Genomic DNA, 25,924 nt, shown 5'->3' with positions numbered 1-25,924 from the left:
GAATTTTTAGGACAATATTCATTTTTGTTCATTTTCGTTCATTCCATGAACCTGGGTAATGTTATTTGAGTTTTGATGGCTCTTAGGCCTAGTTTTTACCTATATCCATCATTTACAATTATTTTTGGCACTATTTAGAGCTTATTAGGGCAAATAAATGCATGGGACACTTTTGGGACAATTTTGGGACATGTTCCAAAAATGTTCCAAAAATGTTCCAAAAATCTGGATTCATCAACTCGTCAAATTGCCGCTCTTTTGACGAGAGAAGAAACTAGAACGCTTGTTTCCCGCCAACAAAATTATTCCCGCCAATTTCGTTATGGAAAAGTACAAAAGAGTGTACCGGAACATTTGATTATTAGATAAGATAAAAACCAATCACCAATGATTGAAAGTAGCAAATAAATCTTACTGAAATGTTGCTCTCTGTTCTTAAATGTAACACTTTAAATTTCACTGGACCAAAATAACACAATTTGCACGAAGCTAAATCATTGCTTAACTCCAAATAAAAGCTAGTCCCATTAAGAGGCTTCCGACGGAAATGGCATATAGCCAAGCATTATGGAGTTGTCTTTGAGGGTAAGACAAATACATTTCTTTAAAATTAAGTTAGTTTTACTAAGTTTCAGAACATTTATTTCTGATGTCGCCCGACAACGTTTAATATGTGGGATATCCCTGATGTTTGTCGGAAAAATGTTGAAATCGTAATTGTTGTCAACGACAAGCCTAGCATAGGTTATGAATGTTTCGTCATTTATCACTATGATATCGTCTATTCTACCAAATTGGGAAGAGTCCTTGCAATAAATGAAGTGATCAATTTGTTTAGAGTTTTTACCGCCTGAGTAACGACCAGTAGTAAAAATGTCTCTCTTGTATTTAACCCTGTCGTATATAACTACTTCATCGCTGATATCAGCATTGTAGAGAGTGGTAAGCTTTACTTTCACTTCTTGACATACATTCCACTCAGACAAAGTTACACTTTTAAACAATGAGCTGGTCTCAACATCAATTTCAGGCTGCTCCAATGGAAACCATACTCGCTCGGCAAGTTTGCAAGCTATACTGTCCTTCTTCTTGGCCGAAACAAAGGAGAAAAGTTGCAGCACGGTCAGTCGCAGCTGTAATTTTTCTGCCATTTGCTTAAGACCTGAGGTCCCTGGACGATAGCACTTTAATAGGGTTTGGTTAAAGCCCTCGTGAATAAAGAGGGACGTAGCCCAAAGCGGTCCAAGATACCGCACCTTTTCGACCAAGTGAGTGATTAGGTGGAAGTTGAAGCCGCAATACTTCTCACCGTACAGCCGACAGAACTGAATAAAAAATCTGTTAAGAAATTTTTCTGCTTGAACCAAGTTGTCCTCTGTTATATCATCGCTCAACAGAAGAGACATCCCTACTGTTAAATCAATAAAGTTCTCAAAGAATTCCTTCTGCAGCATTTTTTCGTCGATCAGCACCTCGAATGTTTTGGGGAAGAACAGTAGTCCCCAATCTCTCCACTCACTACTTTTGTAGTGAGCGAAGTCCGATGTACATCGGGGACCATGTTCTATCCCGGTGTATCCTTTGATGTTGACAGTTGCTTGGGCTACCCGCAATTCTCCAGCACCTCCGACTGTTTTCATAATCAGTCTAAAGATCTTTGCAAACACCCCCAGTGTAATACAATTCATATAATCGATGCTATGACACTTGAAAACAGGAAACTCCGGCACAGCAGTAAGCAGGGGGTATCCCTCGTATCCATATTCACCCACCTCTATACTCGACACAGCTCGTAGTGGATAAGTGACTAGATTGTCGTGACTATCAACTTCCGGTACTTGAACTGAAAAAAAAAGTAAAAGTAGATTTTGGGTAAAAATTATGATGAATTAATGAATTAATGAACGAAAATGATTTTAACATTGAATTTAGACATCAAAAAATTGAATTTAAACATGTAACTTTTTTTCGGTGCGGCACTCACAGACTACACTCAGACACATAAATTTTTGTGTTGCTGAGACAGCAACCCTCAATTTGACGACCACTTGCTGTATACAAAAGCAGGCGCCAGGCTAAACATGAACTTGGAGTTCGTGATTCGCCACGTGATCAGAGGCAAAATTGATTGATCCAATAAACCAAGTAGCAAAAGAAACCAAATCGCCAGTGCCTAATACTAATAGGGTAATGAACGTGGCAATGTGACACGGTATTTCGCAACATTGTTGACATGTATCACAATGACTGAGACCTTTTGGTTCTCGAGATGATAATAATGGATCCCCAAACAAAATGAGGAAATACAGAACACTGTATCATCTAAATTAAGAATGGTACATCATGTGGGTCCAAAAGTAACTGTGCAAACGCTTGGGTTTATTGCACTATTTCAGATTCATTTTTCATGTCAGAGGCTCGGAACTTTGCATACGACATACTGAAACTACTCATTTGAGGATTAATCGCCTAAATTGTGAAAATCCGTAATTCAGGCCCATATCCAAAAAATTTTTAATTTCCTACATTCTCAATTTTTTCGTTTTCTGTGGCCCAATCGCTTCGCTCGCATAAAAAGTCTTTGTATTCGCGCGGTTCAAAGATTTTTCATGGCGGATTCCAGATTCTCAATTTTACTATTTTAGGGCCCGGAATGCTTTTTAATAGATAATCCTAGGTTACTTTTGGGGGCGAAGCCCCCGAAAATTTTGGAAATTTAAACTAGATTTGGCCTCCTGGAACGAATCTGACAATGGAGAACGGTTGATTCGGTATGAATTCATAGGGCTGATGCCCTGGGTGACACCTCTTAAAATGAACTTTTAGATTATCGGCTCGAGTACAAACTTCTTTGCATATACCGCATTGGACCTCGGATTTAGACTTAAACTTTGGACGATTCATGATTAATAGGAAGTTCAACAACCCAATGTAAGCAACAAAAGCAAGCGGGCAGAGCGACTAATTAAAAAACTAGAAAAAGTCCAATTCTCACGCCCATTCTAGCATCATCGTACAGATTAGTTAAAACGCCCTGTTTTTCTGATATTTTCTCACGCCACACGAATTTGGGCTGGGTGTGTGCAGTGTGATACACACATTGAAGAGTGAAGACGTGATGTGTATATGCTACTGCTTGCCAATACAGATATCGGGTGACACTGTAGACATATCCGGTTTCATAGACTAGATAAGTAGATAGTAAAATGTTAATAAAGTAATAATGACAACTATTTATGTCGTGTACGCGAAAATGCCCCAATAATTAGCATCTGGTTAGTGGTTACTTGATGCACAGATTTTGTAGCTAATAGCAACAAACTTTGGTCTGTGAAACGAAATTTGATAGACTGGATCAGTGGATCCCTGACTGAGGACATTTAAATAACGGTCCAGCAACTTTTAGTCTGCTCTTTCACTTAAATTCCTACTGAAATATTATCGAAAATTCTCAGAGTTGGCTCTCGAATTTCCTACTTTTTGTCAAAAATTTCCTACTTTTAAAAATTTCCTACATTCTTAGAATGCGAGAATGCGGGTTTTTGGATATGGGATTATTCAGGGCCACACCCTATCGACCTTGTTTTGATGTTTGCTCTTTCATGAACACGTTAAAATTGTCGCAACTGCATGATCCTTTTAACCGATCCTGAAAAAATTATGCTTGTTTGTTTGAAAACCAGTTTTTTGCTGGTACCCATAAGGGCTTTGGAACCAATATATAATAAATTGTATGAATAAATCAAATCCCCGTGGGGCACGCGACATTCAAGATCTAGTTGCAAGCACATGTTATAAAACATTGTAAAATAGCCTCAAGACCAGAACTGCATATTGCTTGGGCTTTCAGCCCAGTTTGCTCAACAGTTCGTGGCCTACTTACCTAACTTAAAACCTTAGTGCAATGCTTGCAACAACTAAAATCCTACTCTATAACTAAGTTACCCTATTACGTATAATCTAGAAGAGTGATGCAAAAAGTCAACTGATAACGCAACACAGTCTAATCATACTCTTATCAGTAGTTCCTCTAACCTCTGTTCTCAGTTATACAAAAAGTTTTAACTCCATGAAATTAACGTCACACACATACACAAATGCTTGACTTTATCAAATAATTAGTCACTCAGCGACACAAACTTTGTTGTTTTTTATGTAATATTTCTTGCTCGGGTCCTTCTTGATTCGCTCTTTCATTTCCTGTACGAGCTTTTGGCGAGAGATTCGCTCATCCTGCGACCTGTCTGGAGATAAGTAGAGTTTGTTGTAGTTGAAATTGTAGTCTGCCACATCAACCGATTTCAAGACTTTTGCTCTGCTCAGAAATTCACGTACAATTTCAGGATCTCGCAAAGTAACTTTTATCGGCCGTGATCGAGGGCTGTCGGGGGTGATGCAACGTCAATTAATGTCAATTAATGTCAATTAATGTCAATTAATGTCAATTAATGTCAATGTCAGTTTTGCAAAATTTTGGAATACTGACATTAATTGACACGATATTTTTCGATCAGAGATTATGTAGTTCTACCATATTTTTAGCACTTTAGAACGTTTATATCATCAATTTATTCACTACTATCACATATGGAAATGTGAAATGTGAAAAAATTCAGATCATTAAACAATAAAACTAAAATAATACGGTTTTCCGAAATTTAATTTTCTTAAATGGGCGTGGCCATCCAAGGGCGTGGTTCTCAACATCATCAGAACTTAAAACCCACATTAAACGAAATGCCTTCATGACATTTATTTTGAATAACGAATCTTAAACAGCTAACATTACTCCTTCATACTAAAAAAGCCGATTCTAGATATTTTACCTGTATAAGAAACCAATAAAATATGGGCGTGGCCGGTGGGGACCGAAGATGGAAGAGTTGGAAGCTGAAATTTTTTTGGTGGTCTTTGAACCTAAGGATCAACAGATAAGAACATACTCATAATTATTCAAGGACATTTTGTTTTTTTGAACCGGTCTAACTTACATAGACGTGAATATCTTGAATATTTATCGAATAATGATAATCTCAAATTTCTAGACAAATTAATGTCAATTAATGTCAATTAATGTCAATTAATGTCAATTAATGTCAATGTCAGTTTGGGGTTTTTATGGAATACTGACATTAATTGACGTTGCATCATCCCCGGGCTGTCAGACTTCTTTACTCCCACTCTCTCAATGTTTGTTATGGTCGGCCTTCCAATGAACTTCATAAAACCCCAAATATCACCCACGAGATCCCGTTCGTTCATTTCTTGCTCTTCACATTCGAGCTGTTCTGGGGCCCCGAAGATGATAAAGTTTTTCGACCGATCATCTTCTGTAATCGCCGATTTCACAGCCATTTTGATTTTAGCTGGAGAGATATCATTAGCTACGCTGTTATTCTTCACAACATCTGTAAACAGTTTCATTTCTGTTTTCACTGTCTCCTTCACTGAAGCTAGTTTACCAGATTTGCATTGGATGAGCTCGTTCTGAGTTTTTATCTGTTCTGATTTCTGTTGGTCAAGCGTCTCTGCTGCTGATCTCAAAACAGTTCTCGATTTACATATTATAGACCCCATCTTCAAAACTATTTCGGTTATTACATCCTTTGTCACGCCTTTTGGCTTGAACAAGTCATGAGTGAGGTCCTCTAGTTTCCTGCAATTAAGTTTCGCTAAAACCGAGTCTGATAAGTCCTCAATCTGTTTCTCCATTTCGTGAAGAGTACTGACCGAAAATTCCATATTGTGTATACTTCGTGTATAGCAAAGCTGCACAGTAAAAGGCAGTGCAATTACCTATTTACTGATAAGAGACAACTGATATCAACTCACAAGCGAAAATATTGATTGCAAAACTGTGCGAAAATATTGATTGCAAAACTGAAAATTTTGATTGCAAAACTGAAAATATTGATTGCAAAACGAAGTTGAAACAACGGAGTGTTTTGTGAAGCTCGTGAGCAAAATTGATAAGGTTGCTGCTTGATAAGACACCATAACATGACAAGATTGCGTAATTACGCAGTTAATAAGGTTCCCATGCTGCGTTTCGCTTGCCACCTAAACAGGTGATCTCACTGTAACGAATTATTACTTTATGTCCTATATCTCTATATCTCGGATATCTGAGAATCTAGATGTCCCATTTTTTCAGTTTTGGTGTAAGTTAAGCTTCAAAAGACAATGCACATTGCACACCATGACATTTCGATTTGAGCACTAAAATACCCAAAAAGCCAAAATACCCAAAATGAACGATGTTCATTCAAAAATGAGCTAAGAATTTGTTCCATTTCACTGATTCCTCGAATGAGTATGATAGGCAACTCATATTAGGCAGAAGTATCCGAATTGGGCCAACACAGGCCGAGAAACAAGACAAAACGTTTGCACAGTTACCTCGGTCAATCATGAGTCAACGTTGAGTCTTACTTTTAAACATGGTGTGATATTTTGAGAAAATGCTATAAACTATTTTTGAAACTGATTTTTGGCAGCACTGTCACAACACTGATAATAAAGACATATCTTGAACATATTAACGAAGTAAAACCTACGTTGAATCTATGCTAAGGGGCTTGCCAGCCCCAAACAGCATATGTACAGCTAACGTGCGTTAACCGTGCCTTAAGAACCGTGCCTTATGTAACCCTTGTGCCTTAACCGTGCCTTAACTGTGCTTTAACCGTGCCTTAACCGTGCGTTGACCGTGCTTTGCCACACTACCGAATTGGTACAACACCGTTAGGATATTATAATCGAGCTTAAAGTCGTTCAAAATGCCTCAGTATCTTATAGCCGGCTATAAGCACTTTTGCCCCCAAAATGGTTATAAGCCGGCTTATAGCCGTCGCTTAGCTAGACATTACAGTGGCTTATAGCCGGTCATAAGCCGGCTTATAGCCTGTCGGTGTTGTACCTAAAAGCCCAGTTTACCGACTTAAAGGACCAGTTAACTGAAAAATTTGTAGTCTCCAATTTGGCTAAGATTTAAATCAGCTGTGACAAACTGGTAAAGAATCGTATCGCCGAAAGAACCAATTCTCTAGCGTACGTGTAACGCGTGTTATTGCAATAATAAGCTGTGGCGTCGTGACGTCATAAAGTCCCTCAGTGCGCGCTTGCATAGCGTAATACATTGCAAATGTTTATCATCGTCAATAAAACAAGTGTAACTCACTCAAATTTTAGAATTATGACTATTACCCTAGTTCTCCAAAATCCTTATAGTTTTGGCTATCATCCTAACTAAAGGAATAGCTGATTGTATGTACAGTGCTCACGTCATGATTTTAAACAGTGACATAATTTCTTGAACAGTGGCGGGTGAATGTACGGTTAGAAAGTTTCTGCTATTACAACTTATGTCATATAATGTGATAATTTTGGATTGTTTTCATTGCTTAATTACACAAGCAGGGAGACTGTACCGATTTTTTTCCCCAGTCCATGAAACTCTAACGAGTTTAGAAAGGATCTAGATAAGTAGGAGTTTGTTCAATTCCGAGAGCAATTATATTTATATCATAGCGGAATTTCTAACTTTAATCCACATGTGTCAGCCAGTACAGGAGACAAGAAGTCTGGCTACTTTACGGCCGTTCCTCTGGGATTATTAGTAGAAGTAGCTTCTATCAGAACAGTGCCGTGGGAACAGAATTCCCGCCAAAATACCCGGTCTACCAAATAGTAATACTGATTGGTGTGTACGGTGTGCGGTGTGTTTTGAATTAGACTTACGGCTTACCTAGTTGTTATCCTAATTGCATTATCATCGGTACATAACATAAATAAACTACTGGTAAGTTTAAATACCAAGTGCAAACGTGTTCAGTCAATCAACCCACTGAACAACTATAGAATTTCCAAGACCCTATTATTCTCTGGCCATATATTACGGCACGATCGATTGTTAGATGGCTAAACGACCAACGTTAATCTATACAATTCTAAAACTATGAGCTAGCACTTTAATCTAAAAATACACTTTTTATATTACTCCTGATTTTTACATTTCACGTTAAACATTGTCGCCACAGGTTGATCATGGACACTAACAGCTTAATTTGAGATAAATGACTTAAGAGTTTCTCTAAAGTTAACTCTAAAGTTGTGTAGTCCAGTCATTTATGGACATTTATGGAAATGAACCTGCAAATGTTCAAATACTCACGAAACTTTGCACAGACCTTCCTGAAGGTATGAATAAACGATTTTCGTTTGGAGACATTTTTTGACCGTGGAGAAAACCCAGGAGGGCCACGCCCATATTGACCCAACAACGTAACCGACCCCTTGCTTCTGAAGGTCGTAGAGACTTCTAAATAGGCTTAAACCAAGCGGCATATGCATGTTTATATAGGAGTTACTGAGCAACACATGGCCTAAAATCCTTACTTTTCGAGAAATTTGCCAAAAACCATTTTGGGCGTGGTGCTGAGCCCATTTTTGATAGGATCGTGATAGAGTCTTTAGACAGGGTGCAAAAGAACCGCAATTAGCATATTAATATATGACTTACGAACAAACATATGCCTTAAAGTGCTTACTTTTTCAGTTATTGGCGAAAAACTGATTTTCGGTTCCAGAAATCTTGCTAAAATATGGGCATCTCGTAAATTGGGCTATGAAGGCCCTACAGATTTTTGAATGAGTGCAAATTGTGCAGAATGGCCATGTTTATATACAACTTATGAAGCAACATGTACCCTAAAATACTTACTTTTCGAGTTATTTGGGGGAGAAACATTGTATTATGTCCATTTTCTACCTGTAAAATACAGTCTCACGAGCTACTCAGTGCGCGCAAGGGACTTTATGACGTCATCGCCAAAATAATACAAACGCTAATTACACGCGTTAGAGAGCAGTTAGAGATTTAGGAATTTCGACTCGTTGCTTAGTTTGCTATTTGTCACAATCTGTCAAAATATGAGGATAACTTTTTTTTCAGTTAACTGGTCCTTTAATCGATTGAATAGCCTGTATATATACTATATATATATACATATTACATAATAACATCATATCTACCTGTTGTACTCCCTTTCCCCATCGTGGTAGACTTTCCTTGTTTAGTACATACCGGACAACTGTATTTTCCAGCGTGACCTAAGGGGTTGAATTTAACCAGATCTTTGGAAACTGAAGGAATGATTAATCAGAGCATTACATTGCAATGTGGAGTGATAAGAACCTCTGAAATCTCTATGTTACAAAAGAGCAAAAGATCCAAAAAGCTATAATGAATACTATACTACGATAGGAAATAACTTCTATTGACACACGCCTTTTTAGTAGTCTGTCTAGTGTCTACGATACGCCGATTGTGCCACGTTAAAATCTGTATCCCGTTTTATCATAATAAAAGCCAATTGGCGGAATTTTCTAGATCGAATTTAGGGGAAAATTAAAATGAACTGAAATATTAATGAAACCTCTGTCGGGTTGGATAAACGTTACAAATAATGCATTATATTGCATGTCGGTAGGTAGGAAGCCGAAACAAATAATACAGACTGTCCGACTAACTTCCAAGAAAAAAAAGTGGGACTCAATCTAAGTAATGACCAAAAAAATTAGGATTGACGGGAATAAGGAGAAACTGCACAGGCTACAAACCCTCTGATATGGGAGCATCTTACCTGGAATGCAGATAAGCTCAGGCTTCATCACTGAGTCTGCATTCATTGAAAACGCCAGCACACGAGTCCTAACACTGCGCTTCAATAAACTGGAGTACCACTCCACTCCTTCCTCGTTCAATTTGCGCAACTCCAGTACCAACGGTTTCAAAACAAGATGGTTGAAGTCGATGTCGTTTGATTTGTTTTTCAAAAACAGCTCAGGGCAGAGGATCAATTTACGCCTCACATACTCCGGCATTTCATTGATGATCACCTGTGATTGATAAGTATCAATCTATGTGAATCTATCTGCCTCATTGCATGAGTGATAACAATTATACGCACAATTGTCAAGTAATTGCACGAGGCATAACATGTACAAATTACGATCACAAAATAACCGCTTTAGACGAAACCGAGTGCAATAACCGGAGGGGGGGGGGGGGGGGGGGGGGGTGCAGGTACTTTTTTGATGAAACAAAATTACAAAAAAGTATCATGGTACTTTTCGAAAGTTGCCCTGGAGACCAGCCTAGACCCCCACACCCACCCCCTTTTCCTTCAAAAATAGTACCAGTTTACCAGCTTACCCCCCTTTTTTAATTTTAACAATTGCATCGAAGTACTGAACCGTACCAAAGAGGGGCCTGGCAACAGGCAACACTACACACTTACATACAGTCAGGCCTCAATACTACGGGCATTGTGACTACGTGATCCTCTATCATTAAGTTATAATCTTTTTTAATCTTTAAGTTTGTATTGCTAGGAACTTGAATAACTATAAAACATTAATAGAGCATCGCAGTATTATATTGACGGTTGGTATGGTGGCACTAGCATGAGCAATGGCGTGACTATCAATAAACTTGACGATTTCGATGGCTTCCCTTCTGGAATTTAGTTCTTCACCAAAAGTTTTATCAACTAGTTTTAGAATATAGTAGATATTCTTGAAAAATTTGACCATGAGATTAATGTAAGATTTTAAATTTATGTAATATTACTAATGCAAAGTACTAACAAGCTTTGAAGCAAATTTTACGGGCTAATTTTCATATCACTCATTTGCTTCCTTGAATTACTGACAAATTAACCTAAGTTAGGTACAAATTTTAACATAAAATTTCTGATTATAAAAAAGCCTGAGCAACTCAAATCCTAATGATACAGACGAAATCGGCTACAAAGTGTACATTACTTAGACCTAATAAAGTTTATGATTTAATGAGGAAAGTCGAAATTTTGCACTATGGTACGAACTACGACTGATAGCAATGTGCAAGAGCTTGTAGGGTACAGGTGAGAACCCTTGCTATTTTTCAGGAAAGTTTCCCGGCTCGTGTCTGTGGTTCCGGTAGTGAGGCATCACTACTCAATAGTTATTAAGTTATAGTGCAGTGTCTACATACTTGAAACTGACTAAAATGTCAGAATTACAACTCCTTTCCTGTCGCATGAGCTCCCACAAACTACTCTGTCATGGAAAAGTAGAGCACTGCTCTCCAGGCCGGGCCTAGCATTTATAAATTATATCCAACATATCCGCAAAAATAATTGAAATCCCGTTCTTCCGACACATAATTGGACACTGGACAGTTCCTTGCGGCCCAGATCCAGCACTGTCCGGAAGACACTGGTACTATTATAGTTCATTTTGAAAAAGCTGTAATGAACTCGTTTCTGAAGAGTTTGCCTCGATGGGAAATTAGAAACTGCAACTTCCATCCATGTCAAGCTGTCCAGAAGCACTTCCGGGACCTTGAACACGGCGGAGGGTAATCACTGATGATTCAAACCTGCATCACCTGGAACCCTCTGTTGAAGAGTATGTTCAAGGAATATCAGTTTTGAAACAATAATTATTCAATAATAATACCTGCACTGGGTAAAGCGAGTTACTGGCAGATTTTGCGGTTTCAACACCATCTAAGTTGAGACTTAAAGTAAGGAGGTTGTATCTTGGGTCAAACTTCTCTCTACCATCCAACAATTTCAGTTCCTGGTACCTGGAATGAAGATTTGGGTTATAAAACCACAAGATAGACAATGCAGTATATAACTGGGTTAAAAGATTTTTACGAATGACACATGTGTAAAATGTTTTGGTTTCTTACTGGAAAACCCAAATTTACCACACTTTTTGGAAAAGGAAAGTAGCATCATAAATCGGGGTATGCGGTAAATCAGCTTTTCTATTTTTAGCCAAGAAATTGCTTTAAATAGCAGAGAAAAACTTAAATTTTATATACGCCCTGCCAACACTTTGAATGAGTGCGTGCGCCGTGCGTGCGTAATCTAAAAGATAAATAAAATACACATCTACATAAAAGTCATTAGATCTAATTCTTTCCTACACAATATCGCAAACCAGTTGTTGAGCACATGATTTTGACTCAGTACCACTATATAAGCCTTAAGACAGATGCTGTAATTAATTCGGATAATTAATAATTAATTCCTCAGTCAGCTTAATGAAATTTTGGAACAAATCAACTTAATACCAAACTTTCACCTGACTCTTGGTCACCCTAGGGCCAGGGTGCTAGACATAGTGAAAAACAAAACTTAGCAGAAGAGGTAACTGATGATCACTAGAAATAATAGAACTATTGTCAAAAAATCATTATTGTATATTTGTAGTCGAGAATGACGATTCAAGGTTGACCTCCTACCACCTTACCACCTAGTCTTGCCTTTATTTTGGAACTGACCTTTTTGATGAGAAGATGTTTCTCAGGCTGTTAGGATAAGATTGCATTCCTTGAAGCACAGCTCCATCCAGATAGTCGCTCATAACTTTCTCCATTTCTACAATCTCAAGAATCTGTTTGATTTGGGTTGCCAAAGGTGTGTAAAGAAAGTACTGTCCCTTCTTTCTAAGCTCTTCTATTACCAACAGTTCATTGCAATCCTCTTGGGTGCAACTGTTTGGAACACTTTCTTCCAGGTATGACCCAAGGCAGTTTGAGGAAGGACAAAGATAATAAACATTAGGACGTAGCATGTTTCTATCAATGTATCTCCGCATCTGGTATACTGATTCAAGCTCTTTGTATTCCAAATTTACACCTTTATACAATTCCGTCGAATGAAGCAGCTTGTCAACAGCAGTATGCGACAAGTTGTCCCTCACAGTAAGAGAAAGCACACCCAAAAGTTTCTCAAAGAAGCCAAAAGTATACTCAATCTCATCCTCTTGTACATCAACGTTCATCTCTCCCTCAGAATCACTATGATCGTCAGAATCACTATCCTCAGAATCACTATGATCCTCAGAATCACTATGATCATCCAAGCTCTCACAATTATCTGAGTCCATGACTTTTATCCTAGCTATAATGATGTTGAAATTATATTACACTAGAAAACCCGTGGTCGCAGGGTGAAAGTTTGTCGGTGGTCAAAGGACACGTTTTTTTAAAGTGACACTGTTTTGCAGATTTTACCTTTTTCAAAGTAGAGTGCACAAAATGAGGAAAAAGTCAAAATACTTTTTAAAGTGCAACCACACATTTGAACAATGTACATAAGATGAAGTGAAAATATTCAGCAGTTGTAACTTGAAAAAACGAAGTTCCAGGCTCAAGCAGAATATGAACCATTTTAACCTCCAAATGACTAATCTCATCAATTTCGTTACATTTTGCTCAAAAATCGTTCCCATTACACTGATTATCGATAGAAGTGAGTAACTGTTTTCAGCATTTTAGTCATCATTAGCAATTCCAGTAGGTGACAGAATTCAGCAAATATTCATTTTGATATCTGCTCTATTAATGGTTCTTGTCAAAATATTAAAAAGATCAAGGCGTGTTTTTAATGTGTTTTTTAATTGACAAGATAATGTTTGGCTGTGTCTTTAAACTAATTCCTACATGTCTGTGTGCCAGCTATCAGCAAAAAGTCACACATATATCAGCTAGAAATTTGTTTATTTTTATTTGATCAAATAAGTATCGAAATTTCAGTTCTCTTTTTCAGTCACCTCATTGACTTTTAGATTCAAGACACCATAAATCAGTTAAAAGAAGGCCTAAACTCTGTACTGTTTACATTTAATCATGTCCCGAGTGCCCAAATTCAGCATATCAGTCATTATATAGGTGAATGATGTAAGAAGACAAAAGTTGTCTATTCCTCGATCCACATGTATGTTAGTCTTAGATTAAGCATCTAATGGTTGGTTTCAAATGGTTCTTCTTAAGAAGCTGGATGTTGGAATGGAGTGTCTTCTTAGGGAAAATCAGTGTGGGTTAAATTAACTAACAACACGTACACTAACAACACTACATAATTTCTCGAGAGTACTACCAATCATGATCAGTACCTATAATATTCAGTATTATTCTATCGATGTAGAATTTAAAAAGTTTCCTAAAAAATCAAAAATTACCCTTGGCCTTGTGGCTCCAAGTTAAGATCTAGACTGTTTATATCAACAATGTTTTTTTTTGCACCTCTGTCTCCACGGAGAGAAATCACTGTTGTTCTTAGTATTTCAAATCGAAGGCGCTTTCTAATGTATCCTACAGCATCCGAGTACCTCTGGCCAGCGTGGTACTCCATCTTACTGGCCAGCTTCTTAACCAGTCTTTCAGCTTCACCACCCATTCCACCAGAAGTCGAGAAAACTAAAGGTTTGAAGCTTCCTTTCTCCACTTCAAGAACCCTTGCGTTGTAACATCGCTTTTTCTCATTTTCATGGGACTGGTACATCGCTGGGATCGATTTGCTTGCATTGGAGGGGGCTGGGGCATGAAATACCCTTACATCAAAAAATGCCCTCTCTGAAGCATTCCAAATCGATCTTGCAGAAATGTCCAGCCTAGCTTGATCTCCTAGGACTGTTCCCTTTGGTAACTCTAGACCATCAACTGGAAGAAGAACCGGCTCAGTCTGCACATCCTTGCATTTCACAGTTCTCATTAGTTCTGCAAAGGTGTCTCTCAGCCAGTGGCGTAACGTTGCCTGTTGGCGCCCCCCTGCCGAAAAAAGCGCCCCCCTGTTGGCGCCCCCTCCCCTTTTGGTGTCCCTCCCTAAAATTGAACAAATTAGGTGATTTTAAAGAATACGCCGGTAAGATCTCTAAAAAAGTGTGTATCTAGAGCAAAACGCGCAGTTTTGCTAGTACTTTAGTTAAGTTTTCGAAATTGTCCCATATTCAAACGACGATTTGGCGCCCCCCTAAGACGGCGCCTCCCCCTGCACAGCGGGGTCAGCAGGGCCTTTCGTTACGCCACTGCTCTAGTGCTCTCAGCGAGTTGTGTCGCAGTGACACATATTATATATATTGTATATATGTATTATTATATCCACCGAGTTTGCAGATGAGCGCATGGTTTGCTGAGTACTTCTGGCCACACGTACATGCCTTAGGGCAGTCCTTTAAGTTCATGTTGTATCTGAGAGCTATTGCGTCCGAGAAATGTTGTTTATTCATCTAATCAGATATCCATACTCTTTTAAAAGTAGTGCTGTTAACCAAGCACTTGCCCCTTTCTCGGCAGCTAGTGTTAAACTAAGCAACAGTGTTAAACTAACAATTTTGATTGAACCATAACTCCGCTTCCGGACCACTTAATTGACGATGTCAATTCATCTCAGCTCGGCGCGGCACAGTAACGCATCTCGACTCATTGAGTGCGCGGCGCGGCACAGTAACGCATCGCACTACAACCGGACCACCGATTTAAAAAATTCAAAAATAGGTATTTAGAGAAAATTCTGAACAATTCTCGTACGGTAGAAATTATGTTCATTCGTACTTCAAAAGAGACTGGCAGGCCCTTAAATAAGGGGTTTGATCACGATAATGATAATATTTATGAAGGAGCACATGTTTTAATAGCAAGCTAAGAATTTGTTTCTACTTTAAATTTCCATTCATGATTCACGATGCCAATCCTTTACAGCTCGGTGAGGCACAGTGGTGCATCTCAACGATCTACTTAACGGTTGATACTCGTACAATATTTGTTCCGTCGACGAGTCCAACTCGGCGCGCGTCCTGGTAGGTTGTAAACTTACAACTACCAGACTGCAGCTGGAGTGAGAAAAACATTAGTAAAGGCTCTTACGGGGATTGTCTGTTCGATACGCTAAGGCCCCAAATATTGACCATTGTTAATGATCTGGCCCGGCGCGCGCTACTTCGTAGCACTTGCCTTTGGGCCAGTTTCGAGAAGAAAGCGGCGCGCGCTACTTCGAAGAAATTTAGACGAGTAACATCCGTCAACCCTTAATACATTTTGCTAAACGTATTTTTGATCGTAGTATCGATTAAAAGTGGTTTCGAGATGATTAGACTGAGTTTAAGTTGTCATACGTTGTATGACCCGCCGCGCACTATAGTGAAGCGACAGTGGGGGTCACCACGTGATACAAAGTTTACGCGGGTAAAATCGCAAAAAACCGATTATTGGGCAAAAATAGGCCTTAAAAACCATGTTTTTTGATATTTTGAACAAGTTAATTATGTTGGCATGTCGATAAAACTTGCATAAAGATAGCTAAAACACTGCCGCACAAGATGGTATAAAATTTTTTTGAATCCTTCTGTTTTAACGCGGGTAAAAATCCATAAAAGTGGTAAAAATTTTAACTTTTTCGCGCGCAATTTATTTACGCGCGCAAATATATCTTGTAATAACAACTTATTCAAATATGTTAAATATAATGTTGTATTAGGTCTATTACCATCACGCAACTTCACTTTTGCATATTCCAATCATAAGCATTAACAGGCATCGAGGGATGATATTTTATCCAGCGCAAAGACAGTTTATCGAAGCGGCGAAGTCCTCCAAAAATCAAAGATAACCGTTATGTTTTTCTTTATTACTGACATAACTGCACACCCAACTTGACATTCATCACTGCTAGAATTCGACATCCCTCAAAAAAATTCCCGAAAATTTTTCCAATCCCTTTTTTGAACCCAACTTATATCGGAAAATCTACTGGCAGTCCCTTGGCCTTATTTACTATATGGACACGTTCATTTGAGTTTGAGGATATTGGTAAATATAAGTGACCCTATCAAAAGGCACAGTGTAGTTGACTTTGTCACACTATGAAATTACATAAACCCTTGATGGTTAGGATAATCGTCTCATCCTCTAGGCTAACTTTGTCACATAACGATATCTTAATCAGGCGATAAGATATCGCTTAAATACGGCCGGCACGGAAATGGTTACATTGTCACACTATAAACATGTGACGGAGTAAATATGGACCCCTTGCCGCCGTTTATGACCAAATTTGTGGGTGTCCAGTTGATTGGATGGGTACATATGACCATTACCTACATATTTGACGAATTTTTTCGTTAGATGGTGCACTCAGGTTTACTCTGTCACACATTAAAGAAAATATGCGATGAATGTTTAGGGCGCCTTGATAAGCAATGCTGAGTAATGTAGGTTTATTTGATGGCCTGGAAGTGCTGGGAATTGTTATTATATCATATAGTCGTAAGGAATTAAAACACAGAAGGCACAACTAAGTTTACTTTGTCACATAATCTTGATGATATCTGAACATGTGTGAAATTGAACAAATAATGATATACCAGCTTAAACCCCTTATATTGCGTACTATGGATCAAACAACACTGCTAGTACCATGCACCAGTCACATAAATCATTATCAGGTGGTAATATGTTAACAGTGTCACAATTAAACTACCGCAACATGGTCAAAAATAGGGTAATTTCGTCACAACAAAATTATTATAACTCTGTTAGCTCCTTGCTGGCAAAATAACTAGTTTATCGAAATTTTGTTGATGATAAACTTACATAGTATTCTAATAGAGGTATAGATCTTCAAAATTGGGTCAAGACATGTTTACTTTGTCACATTAGTGAAACAAATTTTAGTGAAACAAATTTAAAATTTTATCCTTTATTTTACAATCATAATATAATAATATTTATAAGCCTCCGTTTTGAAAGTTTTAAATTTTAATACATTCACATTTCTATTTAAAATTCAATTTTATGTACAAGTCAATAACTGGCCGCCAAAGCCGCGCATTCTTGAAAACAGGATTAACTTGATTATAGTTATACGACTATGTAAATTTAAAACTATCCGTGGTTTTTTCTTTAAAATAAATAAGTTATAATTTACCTAAGTCCAAAGCCAGCTTTGAAAAATTTACTATTAAATCATAATATATCGTCAACTTTAAATATTTACAATGCAACAATTCATTAATCTGTAAACACGCGTACTCCAGCCCCTAAACGCATAAATTGTTATGCGGCGCGGCTCAAGCGGATCTATCGTCTACCCCCGTCATTAATTATTATAAGAGTTAGGTAATCGTCATCAGATTAACAGATCTTTTTCGTAGTTTGGATCGATTAATATCGGCAATAAAGCATCCTATGCCAATTTTAACACACTATCTTGATATTTTTGGGGCAGGGAAAGTAAATTTTGTCACATTTTCAGTTTCTTGACAATTTAATCTAAAATTGTTAAAATTGAGTTCTGATGTTCTGGACAATATTCTTCCAATCGTTTTTGAAAGAATGTTGAATTCTAATGGAGTTATAGATCTTCAAAATAGGGGCAAGACATGTTCACTTTGTCACATCAGTTATTATAAGAGTTAGGTAATCGTCATCACATTAACATATACTTTGTAGTAGTTTGGATTGATCTATATAGGTAATAAAGCAGCCTATGCTAATTTTTACACTATCTTGAAATTGTTAGGGCAGGAAAAGTTAATTTTGACACATTTCTAGTGACTTTGACGAATTTAACCTAAAATTGTCAAACTTAAGCTCTGATATTCTGCACAATATTCTACCAATTTTTTCTGAAAGAATGTTGAATTCTAATAGAGTTATAGAATATAGATCTTCAAAATAGGGGCAAGACATGTCTACTTTGTCACATCAGTTATTATAAGAGTTATTATAAGAGACTGTTTCATTCTATAATCATTGTTTTCAACCTATTTACGATTTCGTATCAATTTTGTGACAATGTAAACATCAACTGATCTTAACTTGCATCAACTACATTGTCATCATATAAAGTTTTCCAAAATCAGATATAAATAATTCGTCCAAAATTTAAAATTCCATATATTGTGACAGAATTAACCTCATTTCCCAATAACCAAAGCAACATATTTTAGGGCTATGATTGGTAGATCAACCATCAGATAATGAGTTGAAAGGGTTTTTAGGACACCTCACAGTAGAATAGAGCTATGTTATTCTGAGTGTGACAAAGTTACCCAAATATTACCTTGTAACCGTTCGATCCGTGCCCTTTAACCAATGTTGTATCATAATTGTTAGGTTGACCTAATCTACTATATTTCAGACCAAGGAATGATAATTAGACAACTGCAGTTAACTAAGTCACACAAAATGTGACATTTGAAACATTATAGTACCTAACAACAATAGATTTTCTTTCTGAGCAGTGCATATGGAAGTATGGGTTACGTGGCTAATGTTCAGAACTTCTGAACGTGCTAGGTTAATATATGTCAAAATTAAGCCACTATCGTCGAAAACGCTATTATTTTTGTTTACCAATATCCTCAAACTCAAATGAACGTGTCCATATATATATAGCTTATATGCATATCGCATTATATGAATCGTTCTTGAAACTGATTTTGAAAATGATCTCTATTGCTAAATTGCTTTTAGGCCTTCTAGGTGAAAAATATTCGAAACAAATTTGAAATTAAGGCGAACTGTTAGCCATTGCTTTCCATCAGCCAATTTAGTTTGGGTAGGATGCAGCTTTTGGCCATCCTGCCTTAACTTTTTTACAGGCAATTCTTACCCCTCGCCCTCAGTAATCAACTGTAATAAAGACCCAATGAAATTCCTTGCCACTTGGGCCTTGCCAAACTCCACAAAAGTGTAAGGAACTAGGAATTAGTCAAAAGTTGGCACTTTTAGGTGATTTTTAAAAACTTGGGCGTATAGTGTGTAGGTAATCACGAAATCAATGAAATTTCATTCGCACTTGCTAAAACGCTAGTCCAATCATATATTGTTGTGGTTTTTTCAAAAGTGCGAATGTCTAATTTTACTATGGCTTTTAAAATATAGGTCTAATAAAAGTCTATAACATCCCAAACAGTTTGAAGATCTATCCTGCTTAGTTTAGATTAGTTTAGACAATTTACCTTACGAGACATATTTATATGGTACGAAATTTGGGGATTTTTGGAAAAAATCCCCATATTTTCGTACTACCAAAATTGTGGCTGCCATTTTAAAATCCCACACATTAATTTTTATGTAATTGGCTTAAATAGGGCTAATTTGAGGTGAATTTGTCAAATAAGTTGTTTTACGTGTTTTGTGAGACAAGGATACGCATATCTCAGGTAAATAGAAAGTTACTTAGTATACAAATTACTGAATAGAAAATACTGGTTTTCAGTGTTACGTGAAAAATGTGCGTCAGATTCAAAATTATCTCACATATAATTTTATATAGACTTCTATAACAACGACTAGTTTCACACTAGAAAAACTTTAAGTACAAAATAGAATAAGGAAGACATGCAATTTCCACCCTTATGGAATAACTTGAACAGCTAAACATTGTTGTTAAACAAATGGATCCTGCTCCGAAAATTCTAACATTTCAATTGCCTCAGTTATAGCTGATTTCCTGAATCCGTTTTTAATGATAGTTTTACCACGATCTGTATGAAACTTATCAAATATTTCTACAATCCATCTTGCATGTTTATCCTTCAAAACGGACAACCTTAAATCGACACTGACATTTAGTTTTTCACGATTTTTAAAAATTCCATCAAAAACTGATTTTGATTTCTCTGAAATAATTTAGCGTGAAAATGCGACAATTTAATTTGGGGTACGAAATTTGGGGATTTCTGAAAAAAATCCCCATATTTTCGTTCCCCCATAATTCCGATCCCCAGAATTATGATCCACATGAATATGTCTTGTAAGGTAGGTGATTTTAGATGTATGTGTGTATGTTGTATGTGTGTATGTGTGTATGTGTGTATGGAGTATGTGTGGTATGTGTGAATGTGGTGTATGTGTAACACTGGTCCTTGGCAGAATGCCTTTAACTGCATATTGTGCAAATATCGTTTTGGACCCAGCGATACTATTGTCATTGTCAGGAAAAAAACGCTGGTCTCTTCATAAGATGGGCAGTCTGACCATTTCCTCTGCTATTTTGATACCTATAAAGGAGGTCAGTATTTACTTGACATTTAGCTGATGCCTGGTTGTATGGGATGACATACGACTGGTAAGGATTTGCTCGCAAATACTAAACTTAAGACAAGTGAACTCAACAATATCGGGAGAGTTTTATTGACAGCGAGTGGAGCTTTTCAAGCCCGACAGTTTGGCTGGAAACTTGTTCACTCTACCTTACAAGACATATTATAACGTACGAAATGTGGCGGTTTTTCCGAAAATTTCGCCATATTTTCGGACCGCCAAAATTTCGGTCGTCTATAGAATCCGTCGCATTATCTTTTAGCTTATTTCTCCAATGACTGTGCCTTCACTGCTTATTTGTTTTCTAAAAGTAATATCAAAGTAAAATAAAAAAATGAATTCTGGCATCTTGACAAATTATTACCACACCAATGACGAATTGAATGTTCAAGCAAAACAGATTAAATGTGCATAAAAATACATGTATGTCTAACATGAAAGTCTTACAGTCCTTAATACAGGACTAAGTTTGAACAAGATTTTACCGAATTTTCAGAAATTTCCTTACTGCATACTGTCACAAAAATGATGAACAATACCCTTATTTTCTGTGACGTCCAAATTGTGACGTTTTTGTTCATATCGCCATATTTTATCGGACCGCCAAATTTCGGTCGTCGCAAATTGGTCCCCCACAAAAAAGTCTTGTAAGGTATATCTGGCAGCAGCACTTTACCCCTGCGTGCTGTTTTGTCCTATCTAAGCCTAACCCTCCCATAGCAGATAATCTGTTTACCCCTCGAGTGGGAGTAACGCAGATGATGTTGATTTTACTGATGAGGATAAAAGCAATTTGGGAGTCTTGTTGCCAATATGTAAAGAGAATTTGGAAGAGTGAATCTTTTTGTCAAGGGACTCAAAACCGAGTCACCCACTTCTATCTGCCGGCCAAGAACAGGGTTGAAATAACAAAGAGAGACACTCAGAGGTAAGAGAACCCTTGGAAGGTCATCTATCTCTTAGTGCTCGAAGTTGTGAGCATCGAAGATTCAAGAGAGATGTATACTTGCTAACATTGCTTATCCAGAACTACAAAAAAGTACCTGGGACAAGGTTGACGTATACCCTTGAAGATTCGACTCAAGATATTATGAAGCACAATTGTTGATTCAATACAGAAGTATAATGAGCAACAGTGGGGCAACATCTAAAAAACTCCTTCAAAAACTTATGTCCTGCCACGGGAACAGCTCCGTACGATCATTGGCATGACCCTACCCTACTTGTCATACGAAATGTGACTCAAAAAACGCCTGCGAAGTTGTTTCACAAGTGAGCGTGTAGCCTCGTGCACGGGGGAGAATGCTCGGTCAAATCCTCCTGCTAGTGGATAATAACTCACCTGCCCACTTGCCCTTACCGTATGCTGTAGAGAGTCAGAGTTGATGAGAGGTAAGTCCGGACGACACCATCAAACTTGTTAAAAACAATTTTGAACGATTTAGTGACAGAAACTTTAGACATGTAAATACAGACGATTATACCATTTAAGACTTTTGCAACAGATAAAAGCAGAGAGAGTTAAGCATGAATTACGTTTAATCATGTGTTATATTCTCTGGTGACTAACAGTCAGCAAAGGATGTATCATTATGTTCTATTTTTGATTTGGAATAAAGTTAAAATAAAGATAAAACGTTTGTATTTGTTGTAGGTTGTGTATGTGTGTATGTGTGTATGGGGTGGTATGTGGTATGTGTGTATGTGTGAATGTGTGTAAGTGTGTATGTGTGTATGTGTTGAATGAGTGTATGTGTGTATGTGTGTATTGTGTATGTGTGGTATGTGTGTAATGTGTGTATGTGTGAAAGTGTGTAATTGTTAGTGTGTATGTGTGTATGTGATTATGAGTGTATGTGTGTCTCTGAGTATGTGTGTATGGTGTGCATGTGTGTATGTTATTTTAAGTTTGTATGTGAGTATGTGTGTAGTGTGTAGTGTTATGTGTGTAGTGTATGTGTGTATGTTGTATGTGTGTGCGGAAATTTCCGAGCGTTATATTAAAAAAACGGTTAAGAGTTACGGGACTGTGTTTCTCGGTATAGTGGCGACCAAACTCTGACTGAAAGCCCAATAAGCACATTTTTTAAATTCGCCGTTGTAAGTGGTTTAATTGATGTTATGTACACTAATGTTTACAATAAAATGCTTGAGCAGCTTAAATCAGGTTTACGGGGCTTCGCTCGCTTCCATGATTACTGGGCCAAGTTGATTGCACGGGTACAACATTAGAACAGATCTTATTGAAATTATTGAATTGTTTTTGTTTGGAATTTTGATTAGGTCGAGATCTATTATTCTAAAACTTGTGGTTTTCCTGTCAGCAGGTGGGCAGTACAACTGAACCCAATTGAACCTAGTTCCCAACGCAGTTTAAAGCCACCCAATCAGCATTAATGGGTGTCCAACCATCTTAACATCCCAAAACGACAACTGAACCCAGGTCACTCACTACTGGGGGCACCCAAATTGACAATACGACACCATAACCCAAGTCAATACGACACAGCACCGCAACGAATCGATTTTCAGTATATGACTGTGGTCATTATCACTATAGGCTAGATCATGAACCACTGTAATTTAGAGCATTGGAGCCCTGTGCAGTGCTTACACCCGTCTAAAAATATTAATACATACTGCTACATGAAGATTGAAGAGCCTCCATCTCTTCTACGGTGTTTCCACTAGTTAGAGCGAACGTTTAACTGGCGTCTCTGCATTTGTTATCCTCCTACGTCTCATCCCATAGTTTGGTTCCTAATCCAGTAAAAAATTGGGGAAACTGTGGTCACTGCATATCTGACAACGTGTCCGTCTAGCTTTTGAAAGTTAGCTAGTAGAATACGGAATCTTGATGGGCGTTCTATAGTTTCCACTGTTTCAAACTTTCCAAAGCAGATGAACGCACCCTTTAGCACGCTGGTTACCTTTGGCTCATGTTAACTTGAACTCCAGGATCACGTCACTCCGATGCTTTGGGGAGAGGGCCCTGCCATGGTTTGCAGATCTCGAGCCCTGGGTCGATCTCGATGCTTGAGGAGCAGTTGGATCGTATCTTTTCGGCACTGCTTTTCGTGAAACACGTAAGCTTGTTTTAGATCAGATCCGCGACGAAAAGGCTCCTGGGACCTTGTCATCTATTAGTACTCCTTTGTTAGACAGATCAGAATCAATACAAAGAAGAGAGATGGTGTCCCAGTAGCGGATCATGGTTGACTTCAGCAAGTAACAAATCATCGGACAAAGAGGAGCTCAGACAACTTCTGGACACAGACAGTTTCCTCAACACCCGGAGAACGGACTCGAGATACCGCCCCTACTACCGTCTACTTGTATATTACAGAATCAAGAAATGTCCATCTCATGGTAACCATGACCATGGAGACATTCCTTAAAAGATAATTAAGTAGACTGATTGGTTATAATTAATATTTCCCAAGCTACCCTGTCGGGAAAAGTCCACATATGGGTTCAGTTTGGGTCCGGAAGCCGAGTCTAGCAAAGTCAAAACGGTATCCCCAATCAATCATGATCAGGGTCGTTCCACACCTAAGTATGTTTTTGGTAAAGCCTAATGAACCTCATTAATACACATAGCTAACGCCTACTCTGAACAGATTGTGAGCGAGATCACAGGATGAGGCAGAGGATCACTGACGAGTGCTCCGGGAATCACGTATCCCATGGTCTTTTGGGGGCAATGGCAAAACTCATCCTCAAATTTAAACAATGAACTTGAAACATCGGAAAGATTTAAATAATCAACCAATGTGTGCAAAAAATTTTGAGTTCTTAGCTTTAAAGCGTTTCTTACATTTTAATGAAAAAGAAAAAAGAACAATAAGATGAAAAAAAAAAAAAAAAAGAAAAAAAAAAAATGAAGTGTCCAACGCCAACCAAAACGCAATCCACTGTAATTGTACTGGCATAACGAACATTCAGTACCCAAAAGAAAGGTATAAGGGGGCGTGAAGGGAAATGATCCTATAGTTTGGGAGGAAAAAAAAAAAAAAAGGGGGGCGGGGGGGGGAGCGCGGGGGGTGGGGGGGGGGAGCGGAGCGGGGGGGGGGGGATGGAGGGGGGGGGTGGGCGAAGGGGGGGGGAAAAAAAGCGAAAGGGTGGGGGGAACGGGATGAGTCTATGAGATGTTGCATAGGAACATTTGGTCATATCAAAAGATAAAGCGTTTGCTAGAACCTTAAAAATACACAAACAAGAGGGAATTTCTTGGGGAAGGTGATTAGAGAAGCAGCGGGTTTGGGTCGAATGTGGTGAGGCTTAGGGTTTATGTACTGTTTGGCTGGTGTTTTTCGCGCCGTCTGGTGGTTTAGCGTCCGTCTTCTCGCCGGCAGCCCGGCCGCGACGCATCCAAAGGGCAGCCTTATTGCCGGTTGTATAGGTCCAAGCATGCCCCCCCTGGGTTCGGGGGGGTGGCCATGTCTAGTGGGAGCTTGGGGGTGGGGGTGGTTTGTTAGTGGTGGTGATTGTCTTTTTTTTACGTTTGTTGTGTGTTCATACGTTTTCTGTGTGTATATAGTTCTTTTCCCACCCCCTATCCGGCGGGGGGGTCAGGAAGTAAAATCACGTGTGCGCGCTACCAGCATATTTGAGAGCTGGTTTACATAGATGCGAGGTTATGTTGGGAGTACTGTAGGAAGCGTGGTATAGGGTGGGATGTGGTCGTTGACGGCTTGCAACGTCCCGATTAATGGTCTTGTCCTTCGCCCCCTTCTACCCCCACTTCCCCCCTACCCCACCTCCGCCTCGTCCTCGCCCCCCCCCCCCCCCACATTACCCCCCCTACCCCCCCACTCCCCCCCCCAACTCCTCTACCTAAATTACTAGTATCGTAGCGAATGCTATTAGTATTAAGGCAGTAAGGCACGATACAGCTGCTGTGCACTCGTGCGCGGCAGGTCTAGTTCTACAGCGTGCCCACGTCAGCGTGTGACACCAATTACAAAATCAAAAATATACTCCTATTTTCTTCACATCAATTATGAATTAATTTGAACAAATTTTACAGGGAAA

General features: G+C 38.4%; 1 protein-coding gene across 1 annotated transcript; it reads right to left on the bottom strand.

Moving 5' to 3' along the window:
- Window positions 1-263: 263 nt before the first annotated feature.
- Window positions 264-12,958, bottom strand: LOC134824193 (uncharacterized). The gene is made up of 5 exons (XM_063835962.1): window positions 12,341-12,958; window positions 11,506-11,635; window positions 9,645-9,900; window positions 9,034-9,111; window positions 264-1,843 (listed from the first exon to the last, which is right to left on the bottom strand). The coding sequence occupies exons 1-5, from the start codon at window positions 12,946-12,948 to the stop codon at window positions 528-530; spliced, it is 2,388 nt and encodes a 795-aa protein (XP_063692032.1). The 5' UTR covers window positions 12,949-12,958; the 3' UTR covers window positions 264-527.
- Window positions 12,959-25,924: the final 12,966 nt, after the last annotated feature.

The sequence above is a fragment of the Bolinopsis microptera genome, chromosome 12, assembly GCF_026151205.1.
Source record: "Bolinopsis microptera isolate Bmic1 chromosome 12, MBARI_Bmic_1.0, whole genome shotgun sequence".
Taxonomy (NCBI): Eukaryota; Metazoa; Ctenophora; class Tentaculata; order Lobata; family Bolinopsidae; genus Bolinopsis; species Bolinopsis microptera.
Note: the sequence above shows the minus strand (reverse complement) of the source record. Positions and strands in the feature narration are given on the sequence as shown.